We start from the raw sequence: 16212 nt of genomic DNA, 5'->3' as shown, positions 1-16212 counted from the left end.
TCCAGCTGTACTTAGCCAAGTTTGAACCTGGTGAACCTTTGGAGAAGTTGCTTTAAGAGCAAGAATCGTAACAACGCAGCCTAGAGTTGCGAGAGTATATATTTGCCGAACCGAACCGTGATATTGCCCAAAGGCAAATGTGCGGCAGTGCAGTCAAAGATCGCCTGGTCAGGTACAGGCGAGTCGATTTTACAGCTACTCCGCGGTATAGCCACGCATTGTGTGGACACCCCATAAGACGTACTACTCCAGTCTAGACCCGAGTCTACATCTGGAGGACGCACATTGACATATGAGATTCCTTGCGCAGCTGTGTAATTGAAGATATAAGTGCAGAGTTTGTGTACAGTCTGCGCTACAAAACTGGCATTAGTTGCTGTGATTGAAAGCTCAAGTTCACAATTCAGGGCAGCGCTCCAGATATACTTGCTACGGTACCAGGGACTGTCAGGATCATCGTCTCGGAAGTGCCACGGTGGCCAATCTTCTGCTCAGAAGATGATCGCTGTTGCTTTCTCGGAGTAGTCGTATAACGCCGATGACAGACTGAACAAAAACACGATGCCACAAAAGCGAAGGATTCGTGGGTCCACAGCCTGTTTCTTTGGCAAACGCTCTTTGTCCGATCCGGAAGTCTGTCGACGATAGCGAGACATCAAGTCCCATAGGTAAACAATCTCGGCATTGAGTAGTCGAATAAGTGTACCAGTCTGGTAAGGAATGGGTTGCGTGCTTTGAGTGCTGCAGTGCGTCAAAGTATGTAGCAACTCTCTAGCGACAACGCATCCGTACATTGTCATCAGACAAGCAACTAGAGCGAAACTGACTGTTGATGACAAGGATGCAACGAACACTAGGCGTCCGACAAAGACGTCGACGTAATAATCCGAACTGTTAGATGGACCTGGCGTGTCGATGTAAGGGCATAGGTTGGGTTGCGGACAGTCATTTGGATCGATTCTTTGAATGAAGACCATAGCAATGATGGCGACTGTAAACGCGAGCATCGGAACAATCAGAAGATAACAGGATCTTCCTAGTGTGAATGGTCCATAATGCTTTCGATGCAGAAATATAGGGAAGAAGAAGTTTGAGGTAGTAGTTGGGAAAAGCAAAAGGAAAGCAAGGGGAGACGCCACATACATCAGTCGCTATCAGTCCACAGATCATACGCTACTTGAAGCGCATTGTTGATTGGTATCGTGGTACAACATGCACTATGCAGCAGAGCACGCCGTCACCACCCCATCACTTACTGTGTTCGACCTTGGATTACCAGGCAGAAGGCTCATGCTGCATCTCGATTCCTTTGAGAAGCTACTTGGCATAATGCAAAAGCTAGCCTGGAATGAGCTAGTGAACGCTCTTTGCAGCACATGATTAGAGTTGCTTTCTTACTCTGTGAACGCGAAAGAATAAGCGTGGATAATCTGGCTGCAGCCCTGGCTCATGGTTCCCTGTCCGAATCCTTTGACTCTGCCAAGTAATTTATCGAAAGAGTTCAGGTGCAGTGTGCGGTGCTGCGAAGCTATAAATATACGAGCATTAAAGAATAGAAAGCTCGTACAGAGGGCATCAAAACTGCAGAGAGAGGGATGTGCAGTCATGGTTGACAACTCCCTACGTGATATAGTGTGGAGCACACCAATCCAGTGAGCCGGAAGCTTGGAGTCGCTTGGAGGGAAGTGACCAGAGCACACAGCTTTGGGGCGCAGCCTTGCAGAGCGTACAGCATATGAGCCCATAATTCGCGCTAGACTTGGCATGCGCATACTCCGTTGCTTGTGAGCTCTGGCTGGAGTTCGAAAGAACGTTGCGCGTCCTGTCCGAGGTCGATCGTACATCGCCAGCCTTATGAGCAGAGCGGGGAGTGAATGTTACTGATATCACCAAAGCGATGCACATCTTGAGACTGATTGTCTTGGTGTCTGGAAGTGAACTGTGGGGAACGAACAAGGCTGCAGTTACTGCCTGATGTCTAGCATACTGTGCTTATTGAGCGCCACCAGCGCTTCAGCTTAGGGACGACCGGATTACACGTCAGACTGAAGATATCATCGCTTTTCGCAGCTTTCGCGACGTGGGGGGGGGGGGCGACAACACGAAATTCATGGAATAAAGGAGTGATGGAGGCTATAATTCGTTGATGGGCAAGCACGCTAGTGTCGTAGTTTACTAAGCCGTGACTTCACATGTCGCCGTGAGTTCGAGAGCCACCAACCTTCACAACAGTTTTATTGTTCATCTGTGATCATCAGTATGGCCTCTCAGAATAGTACAGCAGCGCCCCTACGAGACTCGCAATCCCGCGTAACGTACGATCAAAGGCTGCATGCAGAGTGGTGGCCGAGCCAACAGCAATTCGCCGGCTCTCTCCGCTCGACCCCACCCACGAGAACTTTTCAGCCTTCGATTGCATCCTAGCAAATGTAAAGTTGAGCATTCTGTGAGACAGAAACCGCAACGAGCGAGGTTTGGATACATTCAAAAAAATTCGCAGACTATAAGTTTTTTCAATTTAATAATTATTCCATCGATCCAGCATCAACAAGCCCGGCTGGCACAATCGGTAGCGCGTGAGACTCTTAATCTCAAGGTTGTGGGTTCGAGCCCCACGTCGGGCTTCTCTTTTTGTTTCGAAATGGTCTCAATCGACTTGATAACCACAGGTTATCAAGATATTCCGCCTTTTTGTTCAGCGGGTTTGGTGAATGGCGGAGTCTGTGCGCGCGCTAGCGCACTAGTGGTCGGTACACCCATGCGCCTCGCGTGCGGTTGTTAGCCACGCGTGCAAGGTCCTTGCTTTTTGCTGTCTTTGCTCGATGCTCCACGCCAGCCACGCTGGCGCATTGCAGAGAAGGTTGGTTCTGCACGTGCGATACCTCAGGTCTTTAGGAGGCATTCAAATAAGCTTGCCTAACCAAGGAAAGTCTACAAGAATCTACAAATTGTATAATTTCACCTGGAAAGCAACTACAGTTCGCTGGTTACCTTCAGCCTTGGGATTCAAGCCCGAAGGTATGAGGACCTCTGTGCACGAACGTCGTACAGCATCATATCGCGCTGCTGGTCTTCTTCCATTGCTGAGCTGCTGCTAGAGCTAGGCGCGCTCGCGTTTGTCCGAATCCATATTTTCGCGCACGTCCTCGAAGATGAGGTCGAGTTGTGTCACGGTTTGGGGTACTCCTGCCTGTTGTACCTCACCTCCATGAGAGTGACTGCCATGTCACACTAGCGTTGTTTACAGTTACTCACCTATATATACTGTTCGTAGCTTCACCCAATACAACTCCAGTACAATCTTCAAATTCTTCCCTTTGCGTACAGTTCTTCACTGAACTCTGACAAGTTGTCATTTGTCTCGCTCGACGGATCTGTCCAGATTTCGCATGGATGCCTCTCACGGGGCCTTTCTTGCCAGCAGTCTCATCTTCCTCACTGTGGTCTTGCTCGGCCCTGGCACCACCAGCCCTCGTCGACGCCTCTGAATACCTCCTTGCATTGCGTTCAGTGTCCTTTGCCTGGCCACGTCCCTGAAGCTTCTTCTTCGTTCGCGGTAGAGCGTCAGCCTCTGGCTCGCAAGAGACAGCCTATTCTTGGGCTCTGGAGGCATTTGACTTGGCCAATTTCGCTTGACGCTTGTCTTTGTTCGTTTGAGTTCACCGAGCTACTGCATTCTTACTGCGACCCTGGTGCTTCTTTTTCCTGTCTTGTACTCCTGCTTCAACTTCGATCTGCCTCTCAGCCACAGTAGCCTTCACCTCTTCACCGTTCTTCCTACTCTTTTGGTCCATCTTGGTCTTTTCCTACCTTTTCCCTTGTTTTGCTGCCGGCCATGTTGCTATCCTGTCTTCTGCTTCGTTTTCGCTCCGCTGGTTTTCCTATCGTTGAAATATCGTGAACAAGTGGGACAGTAGTCGACTCTTGAATGCGTAGTGTTCTTTTTTCTTGGTTCCTAAGAGCTCCTCCGCACCGTACATATTTTCATCCGGCAGGCTGTTCCTGCCTTGGAGGCCTCGGGTGCGCTTTGCCTTACCCCACCTGCTCGCTTGATCACCTTGACGAGCTCTTGATCTCGCCAGTGGGACCGGCTTTCGTCCAGGGACGTCCGTCGTGAGACCATCAGGTGCGCGGATAACGATCGTGACCTTCGTGTTCTCAAATCCTTAATGTCTACAATGATCCCGGCCTGACCATTTCGGTCCAATCGCCATTCTTGTCTTGCAGTGCTCTCTGCCACTTGTGGAAGGTGGCTTTGAGAAGAGCCATTCCGGATGACGTTTCGGTGCATTCTGTTGCAACCGCTCGCCAATCTTTATGCCTCCATACTCTGGAGGTCTTTCACATCCGCATCGTTATCCTCTTCGTCATCGAACTTTTCTTCGTCGTCTCCATTGGCGCTGCTCTCCTCATGCTGGTACTCATTGGCGTCATCTATTGCCGCACCAGCATCGGCGAAAGCCCCTGAGGGAGATGCTAATGGCATGGGTCCATTGTCCAAGCCTCCTTCATTATTCTCAACGGCGATACTCCATGTGAGTCTGCCTCTTCCTCATCATTTGTTCCAACCTAGAGGTTCTCGCTCTCTTCATCTTCGGAGTTTTGTACCGTTTGATTGCGTATTCCAAATCTCCGACCTTTACTTGGTGGATAGTGGGCATGGTCAGCGGAGTTTTATATGCGACGCGCGCGCCTGGTTGGAGAGGTAGGAGGGGACCTGCTATTCGGACAGCTTAGGCTTCGTCGTTGTCTTCTTGCGCTTTAAGATCAGTTACATCTTCGCTGCTCCACTCCTGCTTGTGCTCGCTGGCCTCATCTATCGCTGCGCCAGTGTTGGTAAGGCCAAGTCAAGGTGTTGGTGGCGACACGTGGAAGTGGGCGAAAGAGAATGAAGGAGGAGCGACACCAAGGGCGACAAGTGTAACTGCGCAGCCGACCGCTTCACCACCGATGCCTCGTCTTCTTCTCCTGTGAGCCCGCCTCCACTTCAATCCGCAGATCACCTGCGGTAACCACTACCTTGCTCCCCTTCTTCTCACTCTTCTAGTTGACATTGGCCTCTCTTCCGCCTTGCTGCAGGCCCTTGCCTCTATTCTTTACTATGGTAAATTGTGAGGCATGGTCATCGCCGGCGTCGCTCCTTTCCCTGTGTCATCATCTTGGCGCTGAATGCGGACCAGAGCTTCGGAGTATCATCGAGGTTGTAGACTTCGTGGCTACTCTTTCGGCCCTCCTCAAGACCTCGCTAAACGGACTCTACTCACGGACATGGCGGTGAGCTGCGTTAGCCAGGGCCGCGTAATGTGTGAGGATGTGGGCTGAGGGCTTCCTGCTGCTAGTACGATGAATCGCTGTTTTCACCCTCGTGCGGCAGCCTTTGCTAAGACACTTTCTGCACGCCTAGAGGTCGGGTTTGTGGCCGTGGAGAAGTCCTGGAGCAAGCTCCTCTCGGTGCGAGGAGGAAGGTTGCCGATAGCCTCACGTTCGAAAAGAATGTCGAGTAGGTGTGAGGCAACAGACACAAACAGTAGACTACAATATATTCTTGGGGACAGCAAACGCATGTCTTCTCTTACTCTTACTCACGCATAAAACGCTCGCCAAGGTAAAGGCAAATCACAGCAAGTCATTCCTCAACAACCTGACCCCGCCCGATCTCCCCAAACAAACGCTCACTCCCTATCCAACTCCCCAAGCATCTCCCTTGTCGCACTCAAACTCTGACTATCCCCATAAATCGCCGCAATCAGACTCCCATCCAGTTTCGGAAACTCGCGCTGCAGAATCTCCACATTCTGATCATGTTCATCCTTGCGTCCCCTCGCCTCATAGCTCTGCATGACTTCAATCTGATGACTGCGATCCTGGCCTTGTGGGAGCGCGAGATCGGTCCCGGTCCGTCGCGGTGGTAGGCCAGGGGGGACTTCGTAGTTGTTGTCGTTCAGGCCTTGGTAATTCTGCGTCTCGGAGTTTAGAGGCGGGACACGAAACTGATGGTTAGGCGAGGGGTTAGGTGGGTTGTTGGGGGGTTGTTGGGGGTTTGGGTTGAAGTCAGGTGATTGGTATTGCACCCAGGGGTCTGCGTCGTTGTGGGTACCAGAGTGGCCTTGTCCGAGGTTGTGGCCGGGTGGTGGGTGGTCTGGCGGAGTGTATTGGGCGTGCGAGGTTTGGTCTTGGTAGGCTGAATGGGAGTTGTGGTTTGATACGCCGTGGGCTTGGGAGGATGGTGGGCTTTGGTAGCCGCCGCTGCCTTGAGGTGTTGAGCTGCTGTACTCGTCCTGCCACGGATTCTGGTTGGAGGCCATTTTTAAGGCTGTTGGCTTTGAGTGGATGATTGGAGCCTCGGAGATGTTCCAAGTCTTGGAAGGCGTCGTGGTTTTGTATACAATTGCTGAGGCTGTGTTGCTGTGAGAGATCTAGAAGCAGGCGCGGGGGATGACGTATGCTTTCTCCACGTGCGAACGCCCCACTATGTCGCAGATCCCTGTCACAGTCACAGAAGTCGCGAGCTCGTACATTGTAAAGGTAATTTCTAGCAACTAAAGAGCCAGCTAACGATATTGAAATTAAGCCGGGTTTCTGAACAAAACGTCATCATCGCTGCGTGGCTGTTAATACAATCCTTGCATCAGGCATCATGTAGACGTCTAAAAGGTAATAAGACTTATTGACGCTTCACTACTCTCAACACCAAACGGATTGAAAGCGTTCATATTAGCACAGCTCACCGCTTCAGCTCAGCGAACCGCCTCGACAGCTCGTCCACATCTGGTATCTTCCCTCCAGGCCCATTGTCCTTCTTCACCGGTGTCTTCTTTTCCGCCGCCTTCTGCACCTTCGCCGCCGCCGCACCAGGCAGCTTCAGCTTCGGCGCAACATTATCCGTACTTGGGCTTGGCGGCACGACCCTCAGCGGACTCTGCGGCCCTACCGTCCTCGGTGGCGTCGCCTTTACTAGTGCTTCCCTCTCGTCGTCCTTCTTCCCGTCAGCTGCTAATGGAACCTCTGTGTCTGCTTCTTCAGCTACACCACCGCTCGGCTCGTCATCGTCGTCGTCTGACGATGTCTTTGGTGCGCCGAATGGGACACCGTAGAATCGTGCGATCTCGCCCAAGTATGCATCCACCAGCTCCTCGCTGGGCGTCTTGGCCTCCAGCTTCTTTGCAACGCGCTCTGCTACGCCTTCGCCCTCCATCGCCGCGACCGCTACCTCTTTCCCGAACTTCTCGACGAGATATGCCCGTACTTGGTGCAGTTCTTTAATCTCTGTGCGCGGCGCGGCGTATATTATGCTTCGTACTGCTTCTTCGAGCGCAGGGTCGAGCGGAATGGGCGTGGAAGAGTGTGAGGGAGTGGGCTGGTCGAGGAGTTGGGAGCGCGCGAGGAGGAGTTCGCAGTAGAGTTCGAGCATCTCGTGCAGTTCGGTGGTTATGTCGCTGCGGATGATGTTTTCGACGCGTATCCGTGCGGATTGGAGCTTGCCAATCTGAGTGACCTGTTAGCTGTTGTTGCCGTGTGAACTGCGGCAGTGCGCCGCGTGATGATGCGGCCCCGAATGGATGCCTAATGTCGGGGACGAAGTATGGAAGTTGTAGCGAGCTATACGCACCTCGAGAAGCTGCGCCATTTCGCGTCTTTGCTGTTTCGCTTTCGCTGTGTCCTTCTGCTGCACCATGCGTAACCGCGAGATCGACAGCTTGAGCTGCACCTTGAGCTTGTTCTAAGCTGTGTCAGCTTAAGCTCCCTCCATATCGCCGGATGAACTTACAACTAGGGATTGTGAGGGTGCCATGTTTGCGAATGTGTGAGAGGAGAAGGCCAGGAGGGAACGAGGAGCAGTCGAGGCCGGCGTGGGAGTAGATAGCAGAGGCGCGGAGCTCGGCAGGTGGGATGCGGAAGCATGGCGGGGTTGGCGCCCGGCTGTGCCACAGCGCATCATTGGCTGCTTGGACACCAGCTCCGATGATTGATTGATTGATTGATTGATTGATTTAGCGTCCTATATGAGTCTGAGACTATGGAAGACGAGAGAAGCAGTAGCTCCTCTGGTAATGCAAAGATTCAGTTACAAGAGCTTGGGTTCAGTGTAACCAACACAGGTTGGCTGGTGTGGAATCAATCGAATTGCTGGTATATCGCTAAAGCTACGCGGATTGCCCTTGCATCGCCCCAGAGGTGAGCGCACTGAGTTCTCTGACCGTACACCCCAAACGCCATGCTGAACACACTGTTACACGAATCCTACATTGCTTGGATGCCCTTGAAGAACCCGTTTGCCTGCAGCGCCTGGTTCTCTTTGACCAGCTCGCGCATGCGCTCGATTTGCTGCTTCTTTGTCAAGCCCTGGCTCTCAACTTCCTCTTTCCATTTGGCTAGCATCTCCTTGAGCATCTTGCTGCCCTCTTCAACCTCCTCTCTGCTTGCTTGCACGAAGCCTTCCTCGTGCTTTCCAGCAAAGTCTTCAAGCTCGTCTGCCTTTCGCTTAGCCATGTTAATGACCTTCTTTGGGAAGCGGACCAGCTCGGCGACGTGGATGCCGAACGACTGATCTGAGAAGCCTGGCTCGACTTTGTACAGCAAAGTGACTTCGCGCTTCTTCTGCACTCCGCTCTCTGTCTCGGTAGCGCCTTCTGAAATGTGTGCGACAACGTGAAGATTCTCGACTTGCGAATACGTGTCAGCGAGGGCAGTAAGCTCGTGGAAGTGCGTCGCGAAGAGTGCGAAGGCGCCGATCTCCTTGACGATGTACTCAGAGATAGCCCATGCGAGACCGAAGCCGTCGTATGTGCTTGTACCGCGACCAAGCTCGTCGATAATGATCAATGACTCTTTCGTGGCAGACTTCAAAATGTTTGCGGTCTCTAGCATCTCTGCCATAAAGGTTGACACGCCCTTGATCTGGCTGTCACTTGCACCCACCCTGGCCAGTATGCAATCAAAGATAGTGAGCTCTGCTTCCGAAGCTGGGACGAAGCATCCGATCTGTGCCATGAGGGCAATGACTCCAATTTGTCGGATATAGGTCGATTTGCCCCCCATGTTGGGGCCTGTAATGATCAGGAACTCGCTTTTGTTACGCACTAGACTGACATCATTGGTGATGAAGGAGATATCGTCCTGCATCTCCAGGCAAGGGTGTCGGGCTTCCTTGAGTATGGTGTTGCCTGTACCGCGAGGGTGCATGGTTGGCCGTGTGTATGATGTGGGTGCGTGTACCGATACATGTGCGAAAGCGACGATGACATCGAGGTGTGCGAGTACGGCTGCCAACTTTTCAACAACAGGGACGTACGAGGATGCGACTGCGACGACCTCGTTAACAAGTCCAGACTGTGTTCGGTTGTAATTCTCGGATAGCTGATCAAAATCTCGACGCTTTTCCAGCAACGATGGTGTTGTGAAGTAGACGCCGTTCTTCTGCGTCGAGATCTCCTGGTACTGCTTCTTCTGTCGGATGCAACCCGCTTCGTTTCTTGTTAGTCTGAAGCACCACCCATGGACTTTGTGGTTTTCGAGGAACAGCTTCTTCTCCGTATCTTGGTTGAGGTCATCACCAGCCTTCATGTGCTCCGACTCCATCTCGCGCTTGAGTCTATCGAGGCGCTTACGGATCGTTCGCAAAGCTTCGTCGAACTCAGGCTTGATGATGAACTCGTGATTGTCGAGTGCATCAAGATCGACTGTCGTCTCAACCATATCCTGCAGACCCACGAATGCGGCTGAGTATTGCCGCAACTTTGATGTGTACTCGGCATCGAGAGGGTCCTTGTACTGCTCGTCCATGACCGCATCAAACGACTCGAGAAAACCAGGCAGCCGAATGATGACTTGGTACGCACGAACCACGTCTTCTAAGTTTGCGGCCTTCCGTTGGAACTTCTTTGCAAGACGGTACAGGTCGGGTATCGATCGCAGATGCTCTTCCTGCATGGTCTGCCGCAGCTCGGTGTCATTGACAAACGCTTCTACGAGCTGCTGCCGCCTTTCGATCTCAGCCAGGTTCATGAGAGGCTGCTTCAGCCATTGAGAGAGCAGTCGGCTACCGGTGGGTGTTTTGCAGCGATTGAGCAAGCCGTACAAGCTCATGTTTTTTGCTCCGTCCCTCGGCCCCGGCATCAGGTTCAGTGCCTTCAGAGCTGCTGCATCGAGCTTCATATACTGTGTGAGGTCGTGTTGATATAGCTGGTACTGGCCGAAGTTGGACGAGTCAGACATGACGCCAAGGTACTTGATCAGACAAGCTGCTGCGCCCATCGCCAGTTTGAGATCGGTCTGTGGTAGTGTACCTGCCGCACCTTCGTCCTTTAGTAATCGAGGTAGGTCCTGCTCGATGTCCTTTGTACCGAAGTCGGCAACACCTCGCTCTGCCACAGCGCATCCACAATTGTCGGCAATCGTCCGCAGCTTGTTGAGCTCAACATCCTTCTTGTTACCGTCTGCTTGGATCAAGCATTCCTTCACGCCGAGCTGGATCAGGAGTGATTCGAAGTTCGAGTAAAGGTCGTTGTCGAGGAATTCAGTCACTCCGAGCTCGCGTACACTGGCATCAGCAAAGCAAACACCAATATTGCGAGCTTCCGAAGCTCTCGCAGAAACCTTGACGGCCAAGATGATTGGCGAGTTCTCCATGTGTCCTCCAAGTTCATCCTCGAGGTCCTGCAGGTTTCCCGGCGAGGCCTGCTTCACCACCTTCCAGTCCATTCGCTTCCCAGTCGACTGCCATATTTCAATGCGCTTGCCCAGTCGGAAAAGTGCGTCTCGGAGGAAGTTGCGGAAGACCATCGTGGTCATGGTGACTGAGTCGAGACCGGGCTCCCGTCCCAGCTTACGCAGGACAGCTGTCGTCCGGTAGACCTGCAATTGTTAGAACAGACACTGAAAGTCGGGTATCCGCGGCACTCACACTGTTCGCAATGAACTTTGCATCTTCGCCATGGGCACTGTAATAGTCGCCTCGGTCGAAGATCCGGACAGTGTCTTCGTTCTTGTGCGGTAAATTGCGAAAGAACTTGCAGAAGCCGGACTCATCGTCCTCTCGCATTTCCGGTCTGGACGCCATGGAGATTCTATTTCTTGTCACCACAAGCAAAGAAAAAGACGTCAAAGGAGTGTGAGGGTATGTTTGTGGTGAAGACGCTGCCGTGGCTGGCTATTTCCATTAGTTGGGCGACGCGTCGCGTCATTGACGCGCTAGTCTTATCGATACGGAAACCCTTATTCCACAGCAGTGCTCCACTTCTTCATCTCTAATCACGGTTGTATATTTCTCTCCCTGAACTCTGACATCGCTCATTGGTGAAAGAACTCAATCGCCTCTGCCATCGTGCCAGTATCATACTTATACAATGCATCTTCGCTCACAAATACAGCATGGCCACGCCAGCTGTTAGCGCTTCAGCTTGCACGGTATCAAAATGTCTGCCCCATTGCGGTAGAGGCCTTGCAAAAACAATATCGATCTCCGAACGGCTCAACACTCTGTGCTTAAGCTTGATGAGCTGTCGCAACCAATTTGCGAACGTGTCCGAGCAAGCCGCATTCGCAATGTGCAGATATTCCAACGTGGCCCCCCAGCCGAAGATTACCCCGGCCAGCTTAATCATCACGCTGAGAGACGAACGGATCTCGAGAGAACAAATTTCCGAAGCGTTTTGGACCTCACCCCTGTGATGCTGTAGCGCTTAGCTGTGCCTACCTTCCCAGCCTTGTGCAGCTGATGATGGTTCGCAGCACTTCTCACAGCCTGAGAGCGGCCTGGCTGCTGGATCGACCTACAACAGCGCAATACTGCATCTGCCGGAGCATCTCTCCTCTATGCCAGGTATCGCGTTATGGAAGGTCTTTCGGGCATAGCCAGCGTCATCGCTGTAATCGACATATCTGCCAAGATCGCCGCACTCTGCTATCAGTACTCCATCGCCGTGAAGGATGCAAAAATGACATCGAACGCATTGAGAAAAAGCTTAGCGGCATCAAGCGTATCCTAGAAAGTATCAAGAAACTTTTAGACGGGCCACACAAAGCACAACTCTCCACAACTCATGGCCTGTTCAAGTCGCTCAAGCAATGCTTATGAGAGCTGGAGAAGCTGAAGGAGGAGCTGGAGCCGGAAAAAACCGCAAGGCCATGAGCCGCTTTGGAGTACGAGCTTTGAAGTGGCCGTTCACCAGCAAGCAGGTAGAAAAGATTGTTTTTGACATGGAAGGTTACGAGCATGCCTTCACGCTAGCGCTCCAGGTTGATCAGATGCAAGTGCCTTGTTCGCTTCCTTCCAGTGCAAGCAAAAGTGGCTGACCAACTCTTATGGATCTTATACTTGACTTTGACCAGAAGCTAGATCTAGCGACTCAGGACGCCCACACTCTCCATCGAAAGCTAGATCTGACCGCACTACCTGTTGCGAAAGGGGCATCTTACAACTGCCACACCGAAGAGCACAACTCACGATGCCTACCCAACACCCGCACCGCACTGCTGCATGACATTACAAGCTGGGCCAACGATAAGGATGGAAAACCTATATTCTGGCTGAGCGGCATGGCTGGCACAGGAAAGTCTACGATTGCGCGGACAATTGCGCAGTCATTTGCCAGCCAAGGTCGGCTAGGAGCAAGCTTCTTCTTCAAGAAAGGCGAAGGTGAGTGCAGCAACGCCTCACGCTTCTTCACTACCATCGCTACCGACCTAGTGACCTACGTGCAACGCATGCTGCCCGGGATTAGGAAGGTACTCGACGAGGACTCAGGCATTTCGGATAGGGCTCTAAAAGACCAGTTCGAGAAGCTAGTCCTGCAGCCACTCCTTGAGATAGGGCAGGCTTGTTCGCAGGCCTCGGCGCGTGTTGTCGTGATAGACGCGTCAGACGAGTGTGAGCGGGAGCAAGACATCCGGACGACCCTTCAGCTGCTTGCCCGGACGAAGGACATCCGGCCAGTACCGTTACGGATCGTGGTAACTAGCAGGCCAGAGCTCCACATTCGCCTCGGCTTCAAGGAGATGTCAAATGGCACATACAAGACCTAGTCCTCCACGAAGTTCCCAGGAGCACGATCGAACACGATATACAACTTTTCCTGGAGCATGGGCTCGGTGCGGTACGAAAAGAGCGCATGTTGGCCGCAGATTGGCCGGCAACACACCAGATTTTAGCCCTAGTCGAGCTAGCTGTGCCGCTGTTCATCTACGCTGCTACCATGTGTCGATATATTGGCACAAAGGGAAGCAATCCTGAGGGTTACTTAGGCAAGGTTCTGCAGTATCGAAAGGCGACCTTTTCGCAGCTGGATCGGACTTACCTCCCTGTTAGTGGCTTTACGCATTCAGAGAAGTGGTAGGCAGTATTGTTGTTCTAGAGAGTCCGCTCTCTACAATCTCACTTGCATGTCTCCTTCAAATTCCACAAGAGGAGATCAAGTGTCTACTTGACTCTTTGCACTCTGTTCATAGTGTTCCTGACAGTGAGGACGTTTCTATCAGACTCCTGCACTTATCTTTCCGCGAGTTTCTCGTCGACCATCAAAAATAGAGAAAGAGCCCGTTCTAAGTAGACGAGAGAAGTACGCACATGAAGCTCGCATCTCGCTGCCTTGAGCTTATGTCTGGGCTAAGCGGTCTTCGTCAGGACATGTGCAGCCTCTCCGGACCTGGGGTGCTAAGAAGCGAGATCGACGAGGGGACAGTTGCTAGCAGTCTGTCACCTGATCTGCAGTATGCATGTCGCTACTGGATTAATCATCTCAAGCAGAGTCAGCAAGACATCACAGACGGAGACACGACGCAATCTTTCTCCAGAAGCACCTTCTCCATTGGCTCGAAGCTATGAGTCTCATGAGAGAATCAAGCAGATGTGTTCACTTGCTCGACAGCCTTCAGTCACTTGCAAGCGTAATATCTTACAAAACACCCTCTTAGTGGTCTGCTGACGTGTAAAGCAGCCATCTGCAAGCTTTGTTTCAACCTTTCTTCACGACACTAAGCGATTTGTGCTGCGGTTCCAATCCGTGCTCGCGGATGCTCCACTGCAGATTTATTGCTCCGCACTTGTGTTCGCACCAGAGGCGAGTCTGGTACGACGGACTTTTGTGGATCAAGTGCCACAGCGGGTTGAGATGCTGTCTATAAGGGAAGCAGACTGGGACGCCTGTCGCAGCACGCTAGAGGGCCATTCTGACTGAGTCACGGCGGTGGCCTTCTCGCCAGACGGGCAGCTGGTCGCGTCGGCATCTGACGACGAGACAGTACGGGTATGGGAGACGTCGGCAGGGACGTGTCGCAGCACGCTAGAGGGCCATTCTGATGAGGTCAGGGCGGTGGCCTTCTCGCCAGACGGGCACCTGGTCGCGTCGGCATCTCACGACGAGAAAGTACGGATGTGGGAGACGGCAACAGGGACGTGTCGCAGCACGCTAGAAGGCTATTCTGAGTACATTTCGTACTTAACCTTCTCGTCCGATGGCAAGATCCTCCACTCCAATATAGATGATATTCCATTGTCGTCCCTCTCAATTGTACTATCGCCTTCTTGGAAATAGAAGCAGTCTTCCAACACTGTTGTGCAGGGCCAGTGGATACTACGTAACCAGCAAGGCTTCCTGTGGCTTCCGCCTGAATATCGATCAATGTCTACGGCAGTGCGTAAGGACGTGGCTTGTCTAGGGCTTGTATCTGGTCGTGTGGTTCTGCTTTGCACGAGCCCAGGTACCGATCACCATAGCGATCTTGCATGAACATGGGCGTCGCAGCCGCCACAAGGCTAGAGGTGACTTGCCGTGCTGTCACAGGGTCCCTTAGACTTCACAGTATTCCTTTACAAAAACTATGGGCGCTCAAGGCTTTTAAGCATCGCTGCAGCAACGCAACACTGTTCTGCACGGGAAAAAAGGTACACAGTAACTTATGCTCCAGGGCAACGACACCAAAGTAATTTTAAGGTAGCAAAGATCTTAGACGTTCATAAAAAGGTATGCTATATAGTCTGATGTGGTTTGCGGCTGAGACAGCTCAGACATTTAGCACAGGCGATTCGAAGCAGACAGTCGTTGTTTTCATAGTGGAGGCATGTTGGTAGTGTCTCCATACATGTTCTACACACGACCTGTGTAATGATTGTCAAAATGTACGAACCCCCCTAAACTTGGAACAGTTATGCAAACAGTACATCTGCACCATGGTATAGTCGTGCGGACAGGCTTGTGAGCGGCTATTGTTGAATGTAAGAGTTATCGATTCAGCTCAGCTATGGAAGTTCATTAAATAAACAAACGCTAATATGTTAGGTAGTTGGTACCCGCCAGAACCTCCTTCCTCAACAGCTATTACCAACGTTGATGCCCTGCATGACGTCTACCAAGCTGTCACAACTGTCAACCAGACAATCAACAGCCACTCGGAAGCCTTCGCTTCTGTATGAGAGGTAGAGGGCTTCAGTAGCGAGCCAGATTCAGGGGGATCTATACATTTTGGCAAGCACCGGTAGATGCCTTATCTACGACTGCGCAGCTCAAAGTATGGCCAGACTTTGTACAACAACTCCAGAGACCGGCCCAGACAGACAGATGTAACCTACCAGGATCGAAAAACATCATCGAACAGAGCCGCATCGCTGTGCAAAACGACTAATCTTATCATGGGGACGGTCCGATTTCAACGATTGCCCTATGGGCCGGTTGTTTGTTTGGTAACGGGGCATTCTATGGCGCACGTCCAACGCTACTCCTATCGTCACTGCAACGGCCAATCAAGACTATGTTCTGGATCTCCACGTTGTTGCAAGTTGACGTTTTTGGTGGCTTTCGGCTACGGCCGTTGACAGTCTCGGGCCCTACCCCTGCTGCATACGCGGCCACGCCGCACTAGCATATCAGATTTGATGCATCGCTAGCTTTAGCATGCTACTACCTAGGCGGCCGCGTGCACATTCTATCCTTAATTTTGAGATTTGCACTACGAGGCTGAAGCATTTGCACAGAGCGTCATGGTAGTCGTAAGCTACACCGTCACCCAGCTGTGCGAAGCTTGTACGAAGCCACAAAGCTTGCCACGATCGACTTCGGGCATCGCGGAGATCAAGATGTTTAAAATGGATGTATTGACGGCCGTTTGTTTCGTTTATCGTCAATAGTAACCTCTTCACTTCTATCCGTTCGCTTCTACTTGCCTTTTCGATCTAAGATAGACCATACATTCGCTTCTCTGAACATATACTTCACTCAT

General features: G+C 51.9%; 5 protein-coding genes and 1 non-coding gene across 6 annotated transcripts; 3 read left to right on the top strand and 3 right to left on the bottom strand.

Moving 5' to 3' along the window:
- Positions 1-2551: 2551 nt before the first annotated feature.
- BU25DRAFT_t96 lies at positions 2552-2624 on the top strand. Its single transcript has one exon. It is a non-coding gene; the product is annotated as a tRNA-Lys (tRNA).
- Positions 2625-2889: 265 nt separating this feature from the next.
- BU25DRAFT_449826 (uncharacterized protein) lies at positions 2890-3794 on the bottom strand (the record flags this gene model as incomplete). The annotated part of the gene is made up of 3 exons (XM_033709665.1): positions 2890-3218; positions 3256-3571; positions 3683-3794. The coding sequence occupies 3 exons, from the start codon at positions 3792-3794 to the stop codon at positions 3101-3103; spliced, it is 546 nt and encodes a 181-aa protein (XP_033559948.1). The 3' UTR covers positions 2890-3100.
- A 414-nt stretch (positions 3795-4208) lies between these two features.
- BU25DRAFT_110653 (uncharacterized protein) lies at positions 4209-5007 on the top strand. The gene has a single exon (XM_033700336.1). The coding sequence runs from the start codon at positions 4275-4277 to the stop codon at positions 4707-4709; it is 435 nt and encodes a 144-aa protein (XP_033559947.1). The 5' UTR covers positions 4209-4274; the 3' UTR covers positions 4710-5007.
- A 665-nt stretch (positions 5008-5672) lies between these two features.
- Positions 5673-6396, bottom strand: BU25DRAFT_396549 (uncharacterized protein; the record flags this gene model as incomplete). Its single annotated transcript, XM_033704838.1, has 2 exons — positions 6274-6396; positions 5673-6231 (listed from the first exon to the last, which is right to left on the bottom strand). Exons 1-2 carry the CDS (start codon positions 6303-6305, stop codon positions 5673-5675), a joined length of 591 nt encoding a protein of 196 aa, XP_033559946.1. The 5' UTR covers positions 6306-6396.
- A 328-nt stretch (positions 6397-6724) lies between these two features.
- On the bottom strand, positions 6725-11106 carry BU25DRAFT_396544 (uncharacterized protein; the record flags this gene model as incomplete). The annotated part of the gene is given in 5 exon segments (XM_033704837.1): positions 6725-7495; positions 7610-7720; positions 8149-8227; positions 8246-10854; positions 10904-11106. The coding sequence occupies 5 exon segments, from the start codon at positions 11057-11059 to the stop codon at positions 6725-6727; spliced, it is 3726 nt and encodes a 1241-aa protein (XP_033559945.1). The 5' UTR covers positions 11060-11106.
- Positions 11107-11831: 725 nt separating this feature from the next.
- Positions 11832-14531, top strand: BU25DRAFT_473202 (uncharacterized protein; the record flags this gene model as incomplete). The annotated part of the gene is made up of 9 exons (XM_033710871.1): positions 11832-11921; positions 12124-12259; positions 12338-12998; positions 13043-13247; positions 13307-13457; positions 13548-13745; positions 13817-13884; positions 13935-14142; positions 14176-14531. 9 exons carry the CDS (start codon positions 11832-11834, stop codon positions 14529-14531), a joined length of 2073 nt encoding a protein of 690 aa, XP_033559944.1.
- Positions 14532-16212: the final 1681 nt, after the last annotated feature.

The sequence above is a fragment of the Macroventuria anomochaeta genome, assembly GCF_010093625.1.
Source record: "Macroventuria anomochaeta strain CBS 525.71 unplaced genomic scaffold BU25scaffold_24, whole genome shotgun sequence".
Lineage (NCBI taxonomy): Eukaryota > Fungi > Ascomycota > Dothideomycetes > Pleosporales > Didymellaceae > Macroventuria > Macroventuria anomochaeta.
This window is presented reverse-complemented; position numbering and strand designations above follow the sequence as displayed.

What these genes read in the sequence shown, in the direction of transcription:
- BU25DRAFT_110653 (XM_033700336.1), top strand. Translation starts at nt 4,275, where the DNA reads ATGACGTTTCGGTGCATTCTGTTGCAACCGCTCGCCAATCTTTATGCC.